The sequence below is a fragment of the Sander vitreus genome, chromosome 5 (assembly GCF_031162955.1).
Source record: "Sander vitreus isolate 19-12246 chromosome 5, sanVit1, whole genome shotgun sequence".
Classification (NCBI taxonomy): Eukaryota; Metazoa; Chordata; class Actinopteri; order Perciformes; family Percidae; genus Sander; species Sander vitreus.
In genome coordinates, this window is record NC_135859.1 from 26,827,846 (window position 1) to 26,843,159 (window position 15,314).

The 15,314-nt window shown below is 39.5% G+C and overlaps 1 protein-coding gene across 2 annotated transcripts; it reads right to left on the minus strand.

The window, feature by feature from the left end:
* Positions 1-267: 267 nt before the first annotated feature.
* lrrc8ab (leucine rich repeat containing 8 VRAC subunit Ab) lies at positions 268-15,311 on the minus strand. 2 transcript variants are annotated; one of them, XM_078251313.1, is made up of 5 exons: positions 15,195-15,311; positions 14,407-14,533; positions 14,093-14,180; positions 8,363-10,481; positions 268-8,217 (listed from the first exon to the last, which is right to left on the minus strand). In XM_078251313.1, exons 4-5 carry the CDS (start codon positions 10,472-10,474, stop codon positions 7,942-7,944), a joined length of 2,388 nt encoding a protein of 795 aa, XP_078107439.1. In that variant the 5' UTR covers positions 10,475-10,481; positions 14,093-14,180; positions 14,407-14,533; positions 15,195-15,311; the 3' UTR covers positions 268-7,941. The 2 variants fall into 2 exon arrangements, with proteins under 2 accessions (XP_078107439.1, XP_078107438.1); XM_078251312.1 differs by lacking the exon at positions 14,093-14,180.
* Positions 15,312-15,314: the final 3 nt, after the last annotated feature.

Genomic DNA, 15,314 nt, shown 5'->3' on the forward strand with positions numbered 1-15,314 from the left:
TTTTCCCCGTTCTCTGTAAAAAATACACTGATTTTTTTGGTTTCTCTGTGTGAGTGTTAGTACCAGATTTGTTGTTGGGTCATTTGATTAAATGCATGCAACACATGAAAGCCCTCATCATGTCAGTTGATTTTGTGCTTTAGGGGTGCATAATCCCAGACACAGGGCTAGGCAGTTAACAGATTCTCAACCCAACACCAAAATACAACAGACCTGAGTCATTTGAAACATTCAAACACTTGCCCAACAGACACAAAGACAATTAGGTCAACCAAGATTATTTTATTTTACCTCTAGTTGATGGTGTGCAGGAGAAGATGGGACACATGTTCAAACAGAATATTCACTGCCACATCATTCATGTCAGTACTGATACACTGATGATTTCCTTATTAATAAAAAAAAAAATCTTTGGCAACCCAACACTGCATGAAGCCAACTTTCAACAACTATGATTGGATTTGAGCTGGGAAAATAATTTGTACCCACAAATTATGATTTTAAGAGGAGAAATTCAGCTCAATTCTTACATGGTCATTGAGTAAAACACAGAATCAATGTTAAACCAAGTGGTTTCTTTAAAAACACAAACATTTTCTTTTAAACCAGCAGTTAATATTAAACACACCAAACTAGAAAAGAATGTATAGAAATGCATATAAAACTGTAACTGTATAAAACAATTGTTTAAATTAATAAAATACTAGGTGTCATAAAAAACAGGCAATCAACTCAAAAAAAGAAGTGAGTAGTACTAGCTGGTTTCCTGAGAAATGTAGTTATATTGTAATAATAAAATAGCTGTCAAAATGAAAAAAAGTTAGTCAAAATTATAAAAAAAGGAGAAAAAACTGAACAAAAAGATTAACAATAACTTTGAGATAAAAAAAAAGCTATTCCATTTACTGATACTACTTTACTAGCAACCTACACACATTTTTAATGTACTGACCATTTATTTGTAGTGCTCACTGAAAAACTTAACATAGGACATAATGTTCTCTGCTGTCAGTCTTAAAGGGGTGACAGAATGATTATATAGGGTATTTCACACTGTTCCTTTAGGTCTCCTAATAGGGTATGCAACATTGGTTGGGCTGAAAATGGCCCAAATATTATTTTATGGACCCTTAACTACCCTGTGAATATGGCCCTATTTGTAACAAGAGTTTTTCTTCCAAATATGGTATGCTCATGAATATTTAAATGAGCTGTGTGCGGATTGGTTTGAGCAAACCACATACAAACACATTTGAGACGAGATAGCAGGTCTCATATTTCAGACACTGCAATGTTCCGTTACTAAACTCACTTCTGAGACTTTTTTATGTGAGAAATCAACTATATAAGGCTCAAATATGGGCCGTTTTACGAAAATTGATGGCTAATTGCTAATTTGATCTGATTAGACAGCAGCCCCGCTGCGCTCCATACCCAGGAGAAAGTCACAGTTTCTGGGTTACTGGACAACCGGGGCTCGGGGCTCCGCGGAGCTGACCGGCTGTCGGCATAACTAGTATATTTACATTTTGAATTTCGTCACGCCACTTATATAACAGCTACCCTAAAGTCTTACAAAGCTAACGCTTGTGTCCGATTTCAATTTAATGCATTTTTGTGAATAGGAGGGGTTTCGTTAGCTGCTAGTGTCCATTCAATCCTATGGGTAGCTAAAGATCGCGACTAGCTGCAGGCCCTGGAGCTCCGTCAGGGCCTCGGCATTTGGTAGTCCAGTAACCCAGAAACGGCGACTTCGCACGGGTATGGAGCTCCGCAGGTTTCCGGTCGTGACGGAGATCCATCTAGCTCACAGCGAGCCGTGGTCTATGAAGGAGGCAGCACCGGCCGCTGTCACGTTAGCTTGCTAAGCTCCTGCTGAACTGCGACACACAGTCGGACAAAGTTTGCAATTAGCCATCAATTTTCGTAAAACGGCCCATATATGACCTCTACATAGTTGATTTCTCGCATAAAAAATGTCTCAGAAGTGAATTTAGTAATTAAATAGTGGACCTCTGGAGATCTGCGTGACCTAGCTAGATTCAGAAGGCTAAGCTGACCTCAGGTCAGTGGTGTAACCTATGCAAATGTTGGGGCGTGACAAAGACTAGGAGTTGAGGAGTTGACTTCAACTTGTATCTTTGAGATTCGCCCGTTTTCAGCTGCAGTTTCAAATTGTGAGATTTGCAGAGGAAAGGGGTGTCAATGGGATTTTGAGGTTCTATGCATGTCCTATTTACCCTCCAAACTGTCGTTTTTCAACTATGACAAGGTAAAATCGGTTTTGCATTCAATCACCCCTTTAATTAAGATTAAGTTAATTGTCCTAATCTGTAGGGTATTGCTGAGGTGTTCTGGATGTCATTTAAAATGTTCCAGATGGAACTTAAGATAAATCATTTTTTTTAGAACTACTCATGGAAAAACAAAGTATTTACCTTAAGTCAAATAAAAAGAGTAGTTCTAAAAAATAAACTTAAAATACTTGATACTGATACCATTTTAATTTCAAGGCTAGCAGTCATTCAGTCAAACTTTTCCATACAGAATACATACAAAACATGTGTTGTATACCATTATTTGCATTCACCTAAATGTAACTTGTAGGAGAGGTGCTATAGTGCAAAAGCATTCTCAGGGACCAAAAATCTTCCTCTTATCTACTTAACTTGAAATTCTCCCCATCATCTTAGTTAATTGAATGTGACACAAATAATACCCATGCACATTAGAAAACTACATCACTACTAATGTTTACATAGTATAAATAAAGGCAATATTGCACAATATAGCATAGTTAAACATGTTACTAAAATAAATGTACATACCTCGAACTACTCGCTTTCAACCCAGTTACTGTACTGTATAATGCTAGTGTCCACGTTTCTTTGCAGTTAGGTTTATAAAAACATATAGCACTGATATATTTTTGTTCTCGGGGTAAACACGAGAGCCCCTATTGTGTGTTGTGCTGTGTCAGAGCTGTGCATTGATCTTGAATTCCACATTTTTAGCATGGTGCTGCTTACTGTGGCAAAACACAAGAGCAGAAAAGTCACCCTCAGGCAAAAAGTATTAAACATTTCTCAACAAACTAACACACTTTGAAACCCGAGAAATAAATAACAATTAAGATGACCTGTCCTGAAAAGTATGGAGACCCATTTATGACAGGAAAAAAAAATTAAGAATGATGAAAAATAAAGATCTCCTACGAGCAAAAAATTCATCAAACAATTAAAAAAACTAAAACATTTCCATTCGCCAAATGAGCCTGTCACTTCCATAATTAATAAAATAAAAATATAAACCAACTGCTAAATTTCTAGATATCTTTTAAAAATGTTATGGATCATTTTAATAATAACCCTAATGCCCTTCTGACTTTTACAATAGTAGTTGTCCGCAATAGAAATAAAAGTTAGCACAGCTAATGTGACAATGTGAGGCTACAAAAAAAAATAATATCTCATTAATCACATTTGGGACACTATTTGGATCTTTTATTTGCCCAAATTGATTACTGGTGTCAAGTATGATCACTTGTGAAAATTCCACAGAAAGTGATATAATGAAACATCAGAGCAAAATATTAAAAAAAATCAGCAAAACTGTCCTATTAAAAAGGTCCAATATGTAATATATTTACTGTAATAAATCCAAAAATGACCCCAATGCGTCATCAGATATTAAGGAAACATAGTTAGCTAAGTTGAAATACTGTCTTTTCTGACAACAATGCTAATGCCAGTATTTTTTTTTAGCCTTTTGAAATTTCTGTTCCATGATGGAATTTCTGCCCAGTTTGACAGCCAGGCCGGGTTGCCAGATATACCTGTAAAAACGTAAACCCAGCGCGCTACAGCTGTAACGTTAGGACAGCCATGAAAGCAGCAAACAAATAAACAGGATCAATGGAGATAAATTCTACCCAACCTAAAAAAACGGCATGTTTCTAACAGTTGCGTGACCAGAGACGTTACAAACCCCGGGAAAATATTGGCGATGTATTTGAAAGATGGAGACAGTTTAGAGCCCAAAAGGACGCCGAGTTGGCTAATTTCCTCCTGAACAGCATTAGCTTCAGGCTAATTTATCATGGCTACTAGGGACGGGCATTTTATTTTATTTCAACATTCGTGTACTTGCATGGAAATATATAGCTAGAGCACCCAAGTTGGTTACTCGCAAAACCAAATTTAGAAACAGCCAGTAAAGTGATCCCGACTGGTCCTGGCTAATGCCGCCATGATAACCCTGCTAACATTACCGGAGGACCAGGCAAGCGGGCCACGGCTGTTTACAACGTGTAGCCTGTTCAGCGACCGTAGCTGACAACGGTGAGTTATTTTAAGCTAAGAGAAATTAAGGGGAAATTAAGGTTATTGGCATTAATTAATTAAGGCATTGTTCTTTCACATACAAAAATTGGATTACATTCCATATTTTCTTCACTTTAATGAATCCAATAGAGTAATTTCAATAGTTTTAGATTAAAGATGGCTGTAATATCATGCATAGGTGAACAACACTTACACTGAACATTGCATAAGTGTGTATATCCGGCTGTCATTAAAATATCTTGAGAACCGTTCATCAGATACTTCACACATGGCTGGTGCATTGCTCCGTAACAAATGACAGGGTGTGTCAAATTTGGTGCAGTTTGGACACAGGACATGTTCAATATTAATTGTGTAAACTGTGAATAAACCATAGGGAGTGCTCTTGCAGCAGCAGGGGCAGGGCTTCAGGGCTCTGTGGACTGACTCGAGCAGGGGTCCGTTTCAGAAAGCAGGTTTAGTAAAAACTGAGTTTGTTAAAAGTGAGATGAGGGAAACTCTGGGTATTCTGTTTCAGAAAGGGAGGTTAATCAAACCTGAGAGAGGGGTAACTCCAGCCCATTTCAGAAAGAGAGGTAACTTAACCTCAGAGTCAGTTACTACGGTAACTGAGCCTTTGAACCTAACTTGGTCGGGAGCAGGTTTTCTTCAATAAACCTCGAGTTTCTCTCAGTCTCCTCCCTCTGACACAGCGTGCTTTCATTTCCTCATTCATTCATTCAGTCTGTATCAGGTGCATCTTAGTGCAGTTTATCAGCATGAATTAAAAAAAACAGGGTTGGTTCATTAATTGTTACGCAGACTAATTTTCTCAAAACATGGCATTTCCTTTTGTCGACAATCCCTGTTGATGAAGTTGTATTACTTCGCTAATAGATGTAGCCTATTTTCATTTTCAGATACTAGCCTACCTATTTGAGCGGTATCGCTATGTAGCCTACATAACCTTATCCGTCCTCATATCATTAACGTCACCCATCGTGGACATGCTCTATATCCCAGCACATTCTTTGTGTCACATTACGTTTTTTGCAAACGGCAGTTTTCTTTACAACATTGGTGATGCGGAGCATATTAGTAAAGCGAAAAGTTGTTTTTACGTTTTTGTAGTGTTCCCTGGACACAAACCAATAAGAGCCATTAAAAAGGAGTTCCACAGTATTGCAGGTGAATGATGTAAACCCTTTGAAATAAAAGATTATGAATTATAATTCTGTTAATGATGGTGCTGCAGCCTCAGTACCTAGTACCTTTCGCCCACAGGATTGCACCTAAATGAAACAGATTATAGGTTCAATACCATTTCACCAGTAATATTATACTTATGATTAAATATGATAATACACTATATTGGAACTTACGCATTTACTCTAGCAGCAATTTTCTCCCACGCAAATTCTCTCTTTTGCAGCAGCCGCTGTGTTGCTTTTTTAACGAAATATATGTTCAAACTCGCTGTATGTGCGCATGAGTATTTCCGCCGACCAGTTTGTTTGTGGTTGTTGCCATGGTGAATCGTAGTATCATTGCTCCATTCATACTGCCTTTTTATAGTGGTGGTGCACACGCGTGAACCTACTCTGAGTTGATTGAACCAACTCAAACTCAGAGTTTCCCATCTCAGGGTAAGTCAACTCAGAGTTCAGGGTTAGACTCAGAGTTTGTTAAACCTCCTTCCTGAAACGGGGCTCTGGTCTTCACCTGTCTTAAAACAAGATAAAAAGTTTAAAAACTGCTTGCCACAAAGTCCTGCTCTGAGCTGGTGTCTCTATCAGCAGAATTCCAAGGAAAAACAATGAAATAACAACAAGGAGAAAAATAACGCAGCTCCAATTACTGGCCAAATGTACCTGGAAAAAAATATTCTGTCCAAGCATCTCCTGTAATTTGGAAAACACATGATCCACCAAACAGCACAAGTATTATTTTAACTATATATACACAGGTAATCACCCCTCTTCTCTCCAGAGACCACTGTGTTTCTCATTAATGTGAAATGGACAGAAAGGAAGTGCAGTCCGAGGCGAGTGTTAATGTTTTTTGGATGTTTAGATGAGCGGTTCTCAAGAAAGTTGGTAAGCAGCAATACCACAGGTCAAACAATCAACCCGTTTAAAACAGGCAAGTTTTTTAAAGGGCACTACACTAGTAATATTAATCCTCCAAAGTTATAATAACAAACTGAAATTAACACAAGGCCAGGTGTTTAGAAAACATATTGTAGGATATTTTACGTGTGTGTTTTACTTGTTATTTGCAGACAATAACACTCAACTATCGGGGCATACAAGTAGGCCAGTGCTTACTGTATACCAGTCACAGAAAGGGTAAACCAATCCAGTGTTTCAGGTAAGCATCTGTATTAATATAAACCCATTACTAATATCTGGAGGGTCCATTTTAATGTCAATATTGTGTTCTCCTGTATAAGCTTCAGTTTAATTATTTTGATGCAGACATGACTTCTCTCATTCAAAACCTTTTCAGCACTGAATAGTATACTGACAGTACGGGTTAGGTATCTGCGTAATGATAAGATGCCACCAAACCCTGGACTCTGCCAAACTGGCTCCATGTAAGGATTGCACTCTCTAGTCTAATACCACATGTTGTACTGTTACCAAGACTCAGGCCAACCACAGACAACTCATCAGTCTCTACAGCACTTGCACTCCTAACAGTCTCCTCAATGACCCTCTCCCTTACACCTTATACAACACCCTCTCAGACACAAGAATCTCAGAATCCGTAACCTTGCTTGACATGACTTATCATTGGTTATCCCTGATTTGTTATTTATTGTTATATACGTTCATTTTCATTTCAAACCAAGCACACATGAAGGTATTTGAGGGCCATGGTCTTCCCTCTGCAGCAGAAAAACAATGACAAGGGAGTTAGTATTTAGGTTGTGTCAGTGCTGGACAAACGAGATGGAAAGTTAAAAGACGTGGAACAGCCACTATTCTAATTCCAGGATTGCTGACTTGATGGTGTAGTTTGCTTGTAATTGGTATAGTCATTCCCTATAGACCAATATAATATTTTGTAATTTAATCAGATGACTTTTCAAATATTGTGAGTGAACGTTTGCACATTTTATCCTCTAAAACGATTCCACGATCAATTACTTTGTATGTTACGATAAGAATGGGAGTTCGGAATTTGACAATCACTACACAGAAATTAAGAGGCAGATGTCTTAACGATCACCATCCTATCTAATTTGTAAAACTAACACTACTGGACAGATTGTTTTAATAATGTATTATGTCTTAATTTTCACAGTTTTGCTTACTTCTCCACCATAACTGAGAAGCCTAACATGGAAATGCACGCTGCTGATCACAATGGCACTGCTACATTGTTGCTAAAAAAAAGCATCCTTACTTGGTTATAATGGAAAGGCCTGAAAATCTATCAGAATCTATCAGTATTTTGGTTCTAGCAAACTGTTCTCGATACCTACCCTTACTGACAGTACACTGCAGCAGAACTACTGCCTGACTCAACAAGCCCTCTAGGACAGCGTACGTCTTCCTTCTGTGTCAGTGCCCAATTGGTCAGTATGTGTTTTAACACACAGCCACAGACCTGTTCAAGCCTGTTCTTTGTCAATTTTCCATAATTGTTCTTTGACCTCCGTTGGCAGGGTGTTGAAGAGGTCCTCCTCTACCACGAGACCCGTTCTCTTTAGCTGTCTGCACTCGCCCAGCTCCACAGGCAGACACTCCAGACGGTTTCCTCTCAGCTCCAGCTGTGTCAGCCCGGTCAGCTCTCCAAACCGCGATGGCAGAGACTGCAGGCAATTGTTCCCCAAGTTCAAAGTGCGAAGCTTTTTGCAGTGGAACAGCTCATTAGGCAGGCCCTCAATCTTTATTTCAAGGTGGGGAGGGTGTTGTGTTGGGAGGCAAACAGAGAGATATTAGTATCTGTAACAAACATTTTTCAGAAAAAAATCCAATTTACAATCCAAAAAGATTTAAATAATGGAAAACAGTAATTATTCAAGTACGCACCCTGTTGGCAGTAACTGCCAGGTACTGAAGATTCTGGAGGAAGCCTATGTCTGTAGGGATATCGTTTAGGTTGTTATGGCTCAGGTCCAGGAAGCGCAGCTTGCGGCAATAAAACAACTGGCTGGGGATCTTCTCGATCTTGTTTCTGTTCAGGTACAGTTTCTCCAGGTTGGTCAGTGTGCCAATCTGGATGGGAATATAGGCAATCTGGTTGTACCAGAGTTTAAGGCAGACCAGCCGATGAAGGTGCTGGAAGCTGATGATCTCCTCGATGGTCTTTAGATTGTTGTCTTTTAGATCAATCTCTTGCAAGTTGTGCAAGCTGAAGATTGAGTGTGGTATGCGTTCTAGATCACAGCGAATGAGCTCTAGCTCAGTCAGATTGACCATCTTCTTCAGGCTGTTGAGCACCATCAACTTGGTGCCTTCATTATTGATGGAAAGCTTCTGGAGGTGCAAGCCCACATCAGTCACTACCTGAGGTAGCTTGGTGAGATTGCTCTTCAGACGAAGAACTTTGAGCCTCTTGAGCTCCCGGAGCCCATCAATGACAATGTAACGGTTGTTCTCCGCGCTGAGATTCCCTGTGAGATGAAGCTCACTAAGATTCTTCAAACTGTAGATCCATAAGGGAATCTCTTTGATGTCAGTGAACTTGATGTGCAGAGACTTTAAGTTCTCACGCAAAAAAGCCAATGCAGGAGCTTCGATTTTGGCTGGTGTGTGGTAAAGCCACAGCTCTCGCAGGTTGACCAACTGGGCGATGATTGGCGGGATGGTGACATCAGGGATAAGCTCGAGTTTAACAACCTCCAGCTCCATCAGGTCAAATACTGTGTCAGGAATGCCACTCAGCATGAAAAGGTGCAACTCCAACTTCTCCTGAGAGTTCTTGGTAATCCTTTGCCTGAGCTTGTCCAGCGTCCACTCATTATTGAGGTTGAGTTGCCTCAGCTTATTTTCGCTTACTTCTGAGAGGAACACAGCGAAGCGTTTGGAGTACAGAGGGTCATACTGATCTATCATGTGCATCATGAATGCAAAGTCATTCTTCACATCGGGTATGTCACTGTAGCTGCTCTCTTCCCGTATCGACTCAAAGGAGTACTTCTTTAGAGAGCGCCGAAGCATCCAGGAAAGTGTGTACATGCAGATCAAACCATACACCATTACTAAGCTAATGTAGAAACAGGCTAATATTTTAAAAAGTGTAGCCAAGGGGTGAGCACACCGGTACACGCTGTAACCCGTCAGACTCTCTATATTCACTGAACAGTCAACACTGAATTTAATATCATGCACGTAATACCCTGTATAGCAGATTATCAAAATAAACTTGATGACTTTGATGATAGTCTGACGGATATACAGTCTGTATACAATGTCTCCTTCCTCAACGTGTATGCGGAACTTTTTGACTTTTTCAAAGAGTGCTTTTGCCTGTTCACCCTCTTTCTTGTCCAAAACCCCAGTTTCTGTTCTATCTACAATGCCCTGTTCAAGGCGTGTCTTTGTTCTTTGGAGCATAGGAACACTGGCTTCAACATCTTCACTGATAACAGACTCCTTGTGGTCCATTGAGCCGTTCATTTTCATTGGTTTTGGGTCACTCTCTTCGACCACTGTCTCTGACAGTGCCCTAGTTGTCCATGGGGAGTCAAAGCATTTCAGCAAGATGGATACAAAGTGCTCTAGTTTGGAACTAGTCCGTGGGAACTTAAACCAAAAGTTGCTGCAAGCTAGGAAAATAAGGGTGTGAAGTAATACTAGGTAAGGAAAATACTTGGCAAACCAGTGCAATCTATTCTCGTAGCACACAGCATCCACATAGTTGTACTGGTGGCGGTCCAGATCATACTGGATCCCTTTGGGCTCCAAGAACAATGATGGGGAGAGAGTAGAATTGAAGTTCTTCCTGCAGGTCTGATTGACCACCCATTTGCAGGGCAGGCAGATCATCTTGTCCTGGGTGACCTGCAGTGTCCCCCCAAACACAGAAATCATAAGCATAACAATGGAGATGTAGTCTGTGAACACATCCCACCATGGTTTCAGGATGCGGTATGCCGGCTGTGTGTCCACAAAGTACCGCAACTCAGTGATGGGGATCATGGTTTATCTGTGGAAAAAAAGAGTTGAGGACAATCATAACTGAGTACAGTGATATACTGAATTATACATATATATATAAAACCCTACTTCCAAAATAAAAAATAAAAATCTCCTTCCCCCTAAAGGTGCTGACACACTAGGCAGACGGCAAAGAACTAGTGGCGATGAAGGCCGACTGTGGTGTATCCTCACGTCACCTGTGTCTTGGCCAAAAAGTTACAATTGAACACACCGCAAAGACTACAGTCGATGGTCAACTAGCACATATGCTCTGCGCCTGTGTGAGAGGAAATAACTCTCCATGTCAGCAGATAGCTGGCTAGTTAGCTAGCTTGCTAATTTAACACACCATGCTTTTATCCTACACTGGTTACAGAAAATAAGCCATACAAAGTCGTCAATCATATTGTGATAGCAATGTGCTTTCCTACAGTGTCACAAGATGTGAATGTACCATTAAGTTGTTAAATTGTACTAATTTAGTGGCCAGCCGGCTGGCTAGTCAGCTAGCTTGCTTGCTAGGGGGCTCAATTCTCAGACTAGCACCAACCTGGGTGCAGAGGGAGAGAGGTCTACGATCTTTAAATAAAGTTTTACGGACATTATATTATTCGTTTTTGTTGCTGCTGCAGGAATAGCAACGCAGATTTCGGTGCCTCATTCTGGTGCCACTGATATGTCTGCACTTCTCTCTGATGCTCTGAAACAGACGTTACAGGCAACAGAAACCTCGCTGCACGTGACGCTAGTTAACACTATACTCAACAGCAGCTAACGTTAGCCTACCGCTAGCTAGTAGCTGGATTAAACACGGTTACAATGCTGACAGCTAACACTAAACAGTGTAAAGTTTGTCTGTATTTTACTGTAGAGGATTCAACACCGGGATGTAACAATCTGCAGCTGCTGTTATCGGAAAAACACAGACGGTGCGTTCAATGAAACTGGTAATTTACAGTGTTGTGGTGCATTCAAAGTTGTTGTTAAATGCCCTTTTCCCATCTGGTGGTTGTTTTTGTCATTCAACAGCTATTTACTAGTGAAATAAGTTATTGTTATAGTGATTACATTATTATTAAACATTTAATTTAGACGATATGGCCTTAGCAATAAACAAGCCATTCTTTAATGTTGCCAACTGTTTAGTACCCTTCTTTTTTTTTTTACTTTCTTAAAAAGTAACGGTTCAGGCACCGGTACCATTTTAAAAGTACCGCTTTAGCACCGGTATCCAAACCAAACAATACCCAACCCTAATATTGACTCTAGATTCAAATGTGTGACTAGATTAAATATATAATAAACAAATACAAATCTTAAAATCAAGTTCATAAAGTCATTTTCTTTGCATTAATTTGATTCCCAATCAAGATACACTGGTAAGAATTGCTTTCCATTGTTAATATGTACTTAAAAACAGTTTTAAGAATGCAAAATAATAGAATTTTAATCATGTGATAAAACATGCGATTAACTATAGAAATTCAATGATTAATCGCGATTAAGAAAATGTAATCGTTTGACAGCCCTAATCATAAGTTATGTATCTCTATGTACATTTACCCTCTTAAGAACATAATGTGCAAAAAAAACGTATTTGAATAGTTCAAACCTTTTTTTTTTTAAGATTATTTTTGGGGCTGTTTTGGGCTTTATTGGATTAACATAGGAAAGTGGGAGAGAAAGGGGGATGACATGCAGCAAAGGGCCAGAGGTTGGAATCGACCCTGTGCCACTGCGGTAAGGACTGAGCCGTAGAACATGGGGTGCATGCTCAACCAGGTGAGCTACTAGGGCACCCCGAACCTGTGTTTTTTTAGAAGGAACATAAAAATGTCATTTTTGGCCAGTTTTGACAGCCGTATTGTGTATTGGATTGATCAGATAAGATGGAAAATGAGAAGAGCCTTCTGTGTATGCCCGCTTGACTTAGTTGTTTACTTGCTTTTGCTCACCTGTCCAGCGAGAGAGATTTCTCTAACAGACTGGCTCCGATGCCAACTCAGCATATTGAAAAGGCTGAAAAAAAGCCAACGAGGGTCAACTAGGGGTGACAGTGCTGGACAGACTGCAAAAACTAGGGCAACGGAACGCTCACCGTCGGGCCTACTTGGAACAATGGCCTATTACCATCTCCTTGGTGTGTCACTACCTTAATGCCTTAACAGCCTTTACCTGGACCACAATACCAGTACCAAGCCCAAAAATCAATACTACAATACTAACTAACAAGGTAATTCATCAGAACATTCCAGACGGTTCATTTGAAGGAGTAATGAACTTGTTGTGACAAAGAAATGCCTGATTGACATTACTGAGTGGGCTACAATGTTATTGATTTAACTATTGATAAACAGACACAATTAATCTTGCTTTCAAAAGAAGTGTCATACTGGACATAGCATTTTCAAATGTTGCCAAACGGCAAAGCAACCAACGATAAAACATGAAGTCAATGTGTCTGCATTTTAAATTTAGTCTCTTCAAGATTTAAGAGAATTAGTAATGGGTTGTCCCCATGAAGAAAAAGAAGGGAAAAAAACAAATATCCCACGGGCAGCTGCCTAGAAAGTGTATGCAGACTATACATAAAATAAATGAGTAAATTAACAATCAGATTCAAGAAAAACCTATGCGCCTGAATTTCATTGGGAGGGCAGCCTTATTAGCAGGGATGCATTGAGCCCACTTTATCTCTTCTGATGCTGACTATGACACCAAAACTAAGTGCTTCAAACTGTATAAAGTACTCTGATACTTTATAAAGTATACATAATAATTAGGAAAAGTTGAAAAAAATGTCTTAAAAATGGCATTGTTATGCAATATCAACAGTGATAAAGAAAAGGTAACATAGATCGCTCATACTGGCCAATATCTTATGGGTCAGTAACGGTGCAGATCCATGGTTTTGCATAGATGCATCACTACCAACTAGGGCTAGAGGTGGGCAATGTAATGATATTTCTGTGTGGTTATTTTGTCCATTAACAATTTTTAATTTATGTTCCAGAAAATGTATTATCATAATGTCAGAAAGAATCACATATAACGTAATAGAGGACTTTTTTCCTTATCGCCCATCCCTGATTAGCAATAAATCTTATATGAGCATGATCATATTTACACCAGGCACACTGGCAGCAAGATCCAAGTTATTACCCCAAGTTGTTGGATGAAATATAACCAAACTTAAAAAAAAAAAAAGCACATGTGAACAACATAATCGGTGCATAAGAATTGATAAAAAGGCTAATAATGCACTTGAAAAATATTTCTACTTACAAATCCAAACTGTAAAGCACAATAACTCCATACGTAAACAGCAAAGAGAGAACCACAACTACTCCTATGCCACGGTTGTACATAAGAGCCAGATAAAGCCCTCCATATCAACCTCTAGCCTTGTGTGAGTGTGACACACCCAGCATGTAAGCTTGAGAAGTCACTCTTCTAAAGATGATGTTCCGTTTTGGCTTGTTTAACCCAAACAACACGACCGCCAGAGGAGCCACCTTGCTCCCCTGCTCTCTATTCTTAGCCATTTCCGTTAATAATACCCAGAGTATTGTCTGTGGGGGCCTTGAGAAGAGACCTTCAGGACGAGATCCTGTTTACCTTATAGAAGCTGCTGTCTCCAAATAGTATCTCTCTGGAATACTGTACCGTCACCTTTTGCTCCCCCACAGCCCCCAAAAACACACACCTACACGTATACACAAAAAAGTTGGAGTTGGCATTCATAAGAGCTTGCACTTTGTTAGGAAACTGTAAAGACGCCTAGTTTGACCCTTGGCCAAATAAGAATTTACACTGGTCCCAGTTCATAGAAACTTTTGCATACATACATAACATTGTTTCCAGTGCTGTAGCCTGGTATAGGTAGAAGATGTAGCAGCACAACAACCACACTTAGTAAATAAAATACTCACCAGTTTTGAGTGTTTTATTGGTGCTCCAGTGTCTGATGATGACCTTGGTGGACAAGCCACTCTCCGTGTATCCAAAACTCTTCATGGACCATTGCCTCTCTCACCGCTATGGGGTTGAATAGAAGACCTGAAAAAGAAAATGGGAGATAGACATTTGGTTTCAGCTGTTTTTTTGTTTTGTTTTTTAACATACTTGGGAGTGACACACCTAAACAAAAAGCGTAAATAAAGTTACTTGCATGCGTATTACTGATTCAAGTTAGCTATGTTTAAACAACAATACATTACACTATGTGGGCGTCTCCTCTTATTAACAAATGTGTAATATATCGTGGTAGCTAGCTAGCTAGATGTGTTGTGTTTCAGATAGATGTTCATTTAGATGGATGTACTTATTATCCATCACTCACCGCTCGTAATGTTAGCATGGGAGGGGTGTCTTTGTCATCTGGCTAGATAACGTTAGCGTTAGCTGAGCAGGCACTTTTCAACAGAGAATTAAAGATGGGTGATTTTTTTTTCAATGTATCATTAAATAATGTGACATGCTATCTTTGCGGAAATACACTGGTATCTCACAACAAGCTACTTAGCTACATACACTGACCACAAACAATAACATTGTTTGCTGTTGAAACACTTTAGCTAGTAAGCTAACCCAGCTAACGCTACACCCCGGCTTTCTCTCTCTCTGAGTCTTCAGAAGTTTCCATCATAGCACCGCTGTAGTTAATATGACAGTGATGAATTGCTAACATGTATTAAAACTGCTATGATGTTCAACTTACTACGTTTGGTGTGTTGCGATTAAATCCAACGCTACTTTAATGTTAACAACAGTTGCTAACAAATTGCGTTTGCTAGCAACTCCACTTGCTAACGTTAGCTGTTGTTTTTCAAGTGAGTCT

What these genes read in the sequence shown, in the direction of transcription:
- lrrc8ab (XM_078251312.1), bottom strand. Translation starts at nt 10,474, where the DNA reads ATGATCCCCATCACTGAGTTGCGGTACTTTGTGGACACACAGCCGGCA. An exon ending in TGGCAGTTACTGCCAACAGG is followed by an intron (nt 8,218 to 8,362) that starts GTGCGTACTTGA and finishes CTTGAAATAAAG; the next exon opens with ATTGAGGGCCTGCCTAATGA.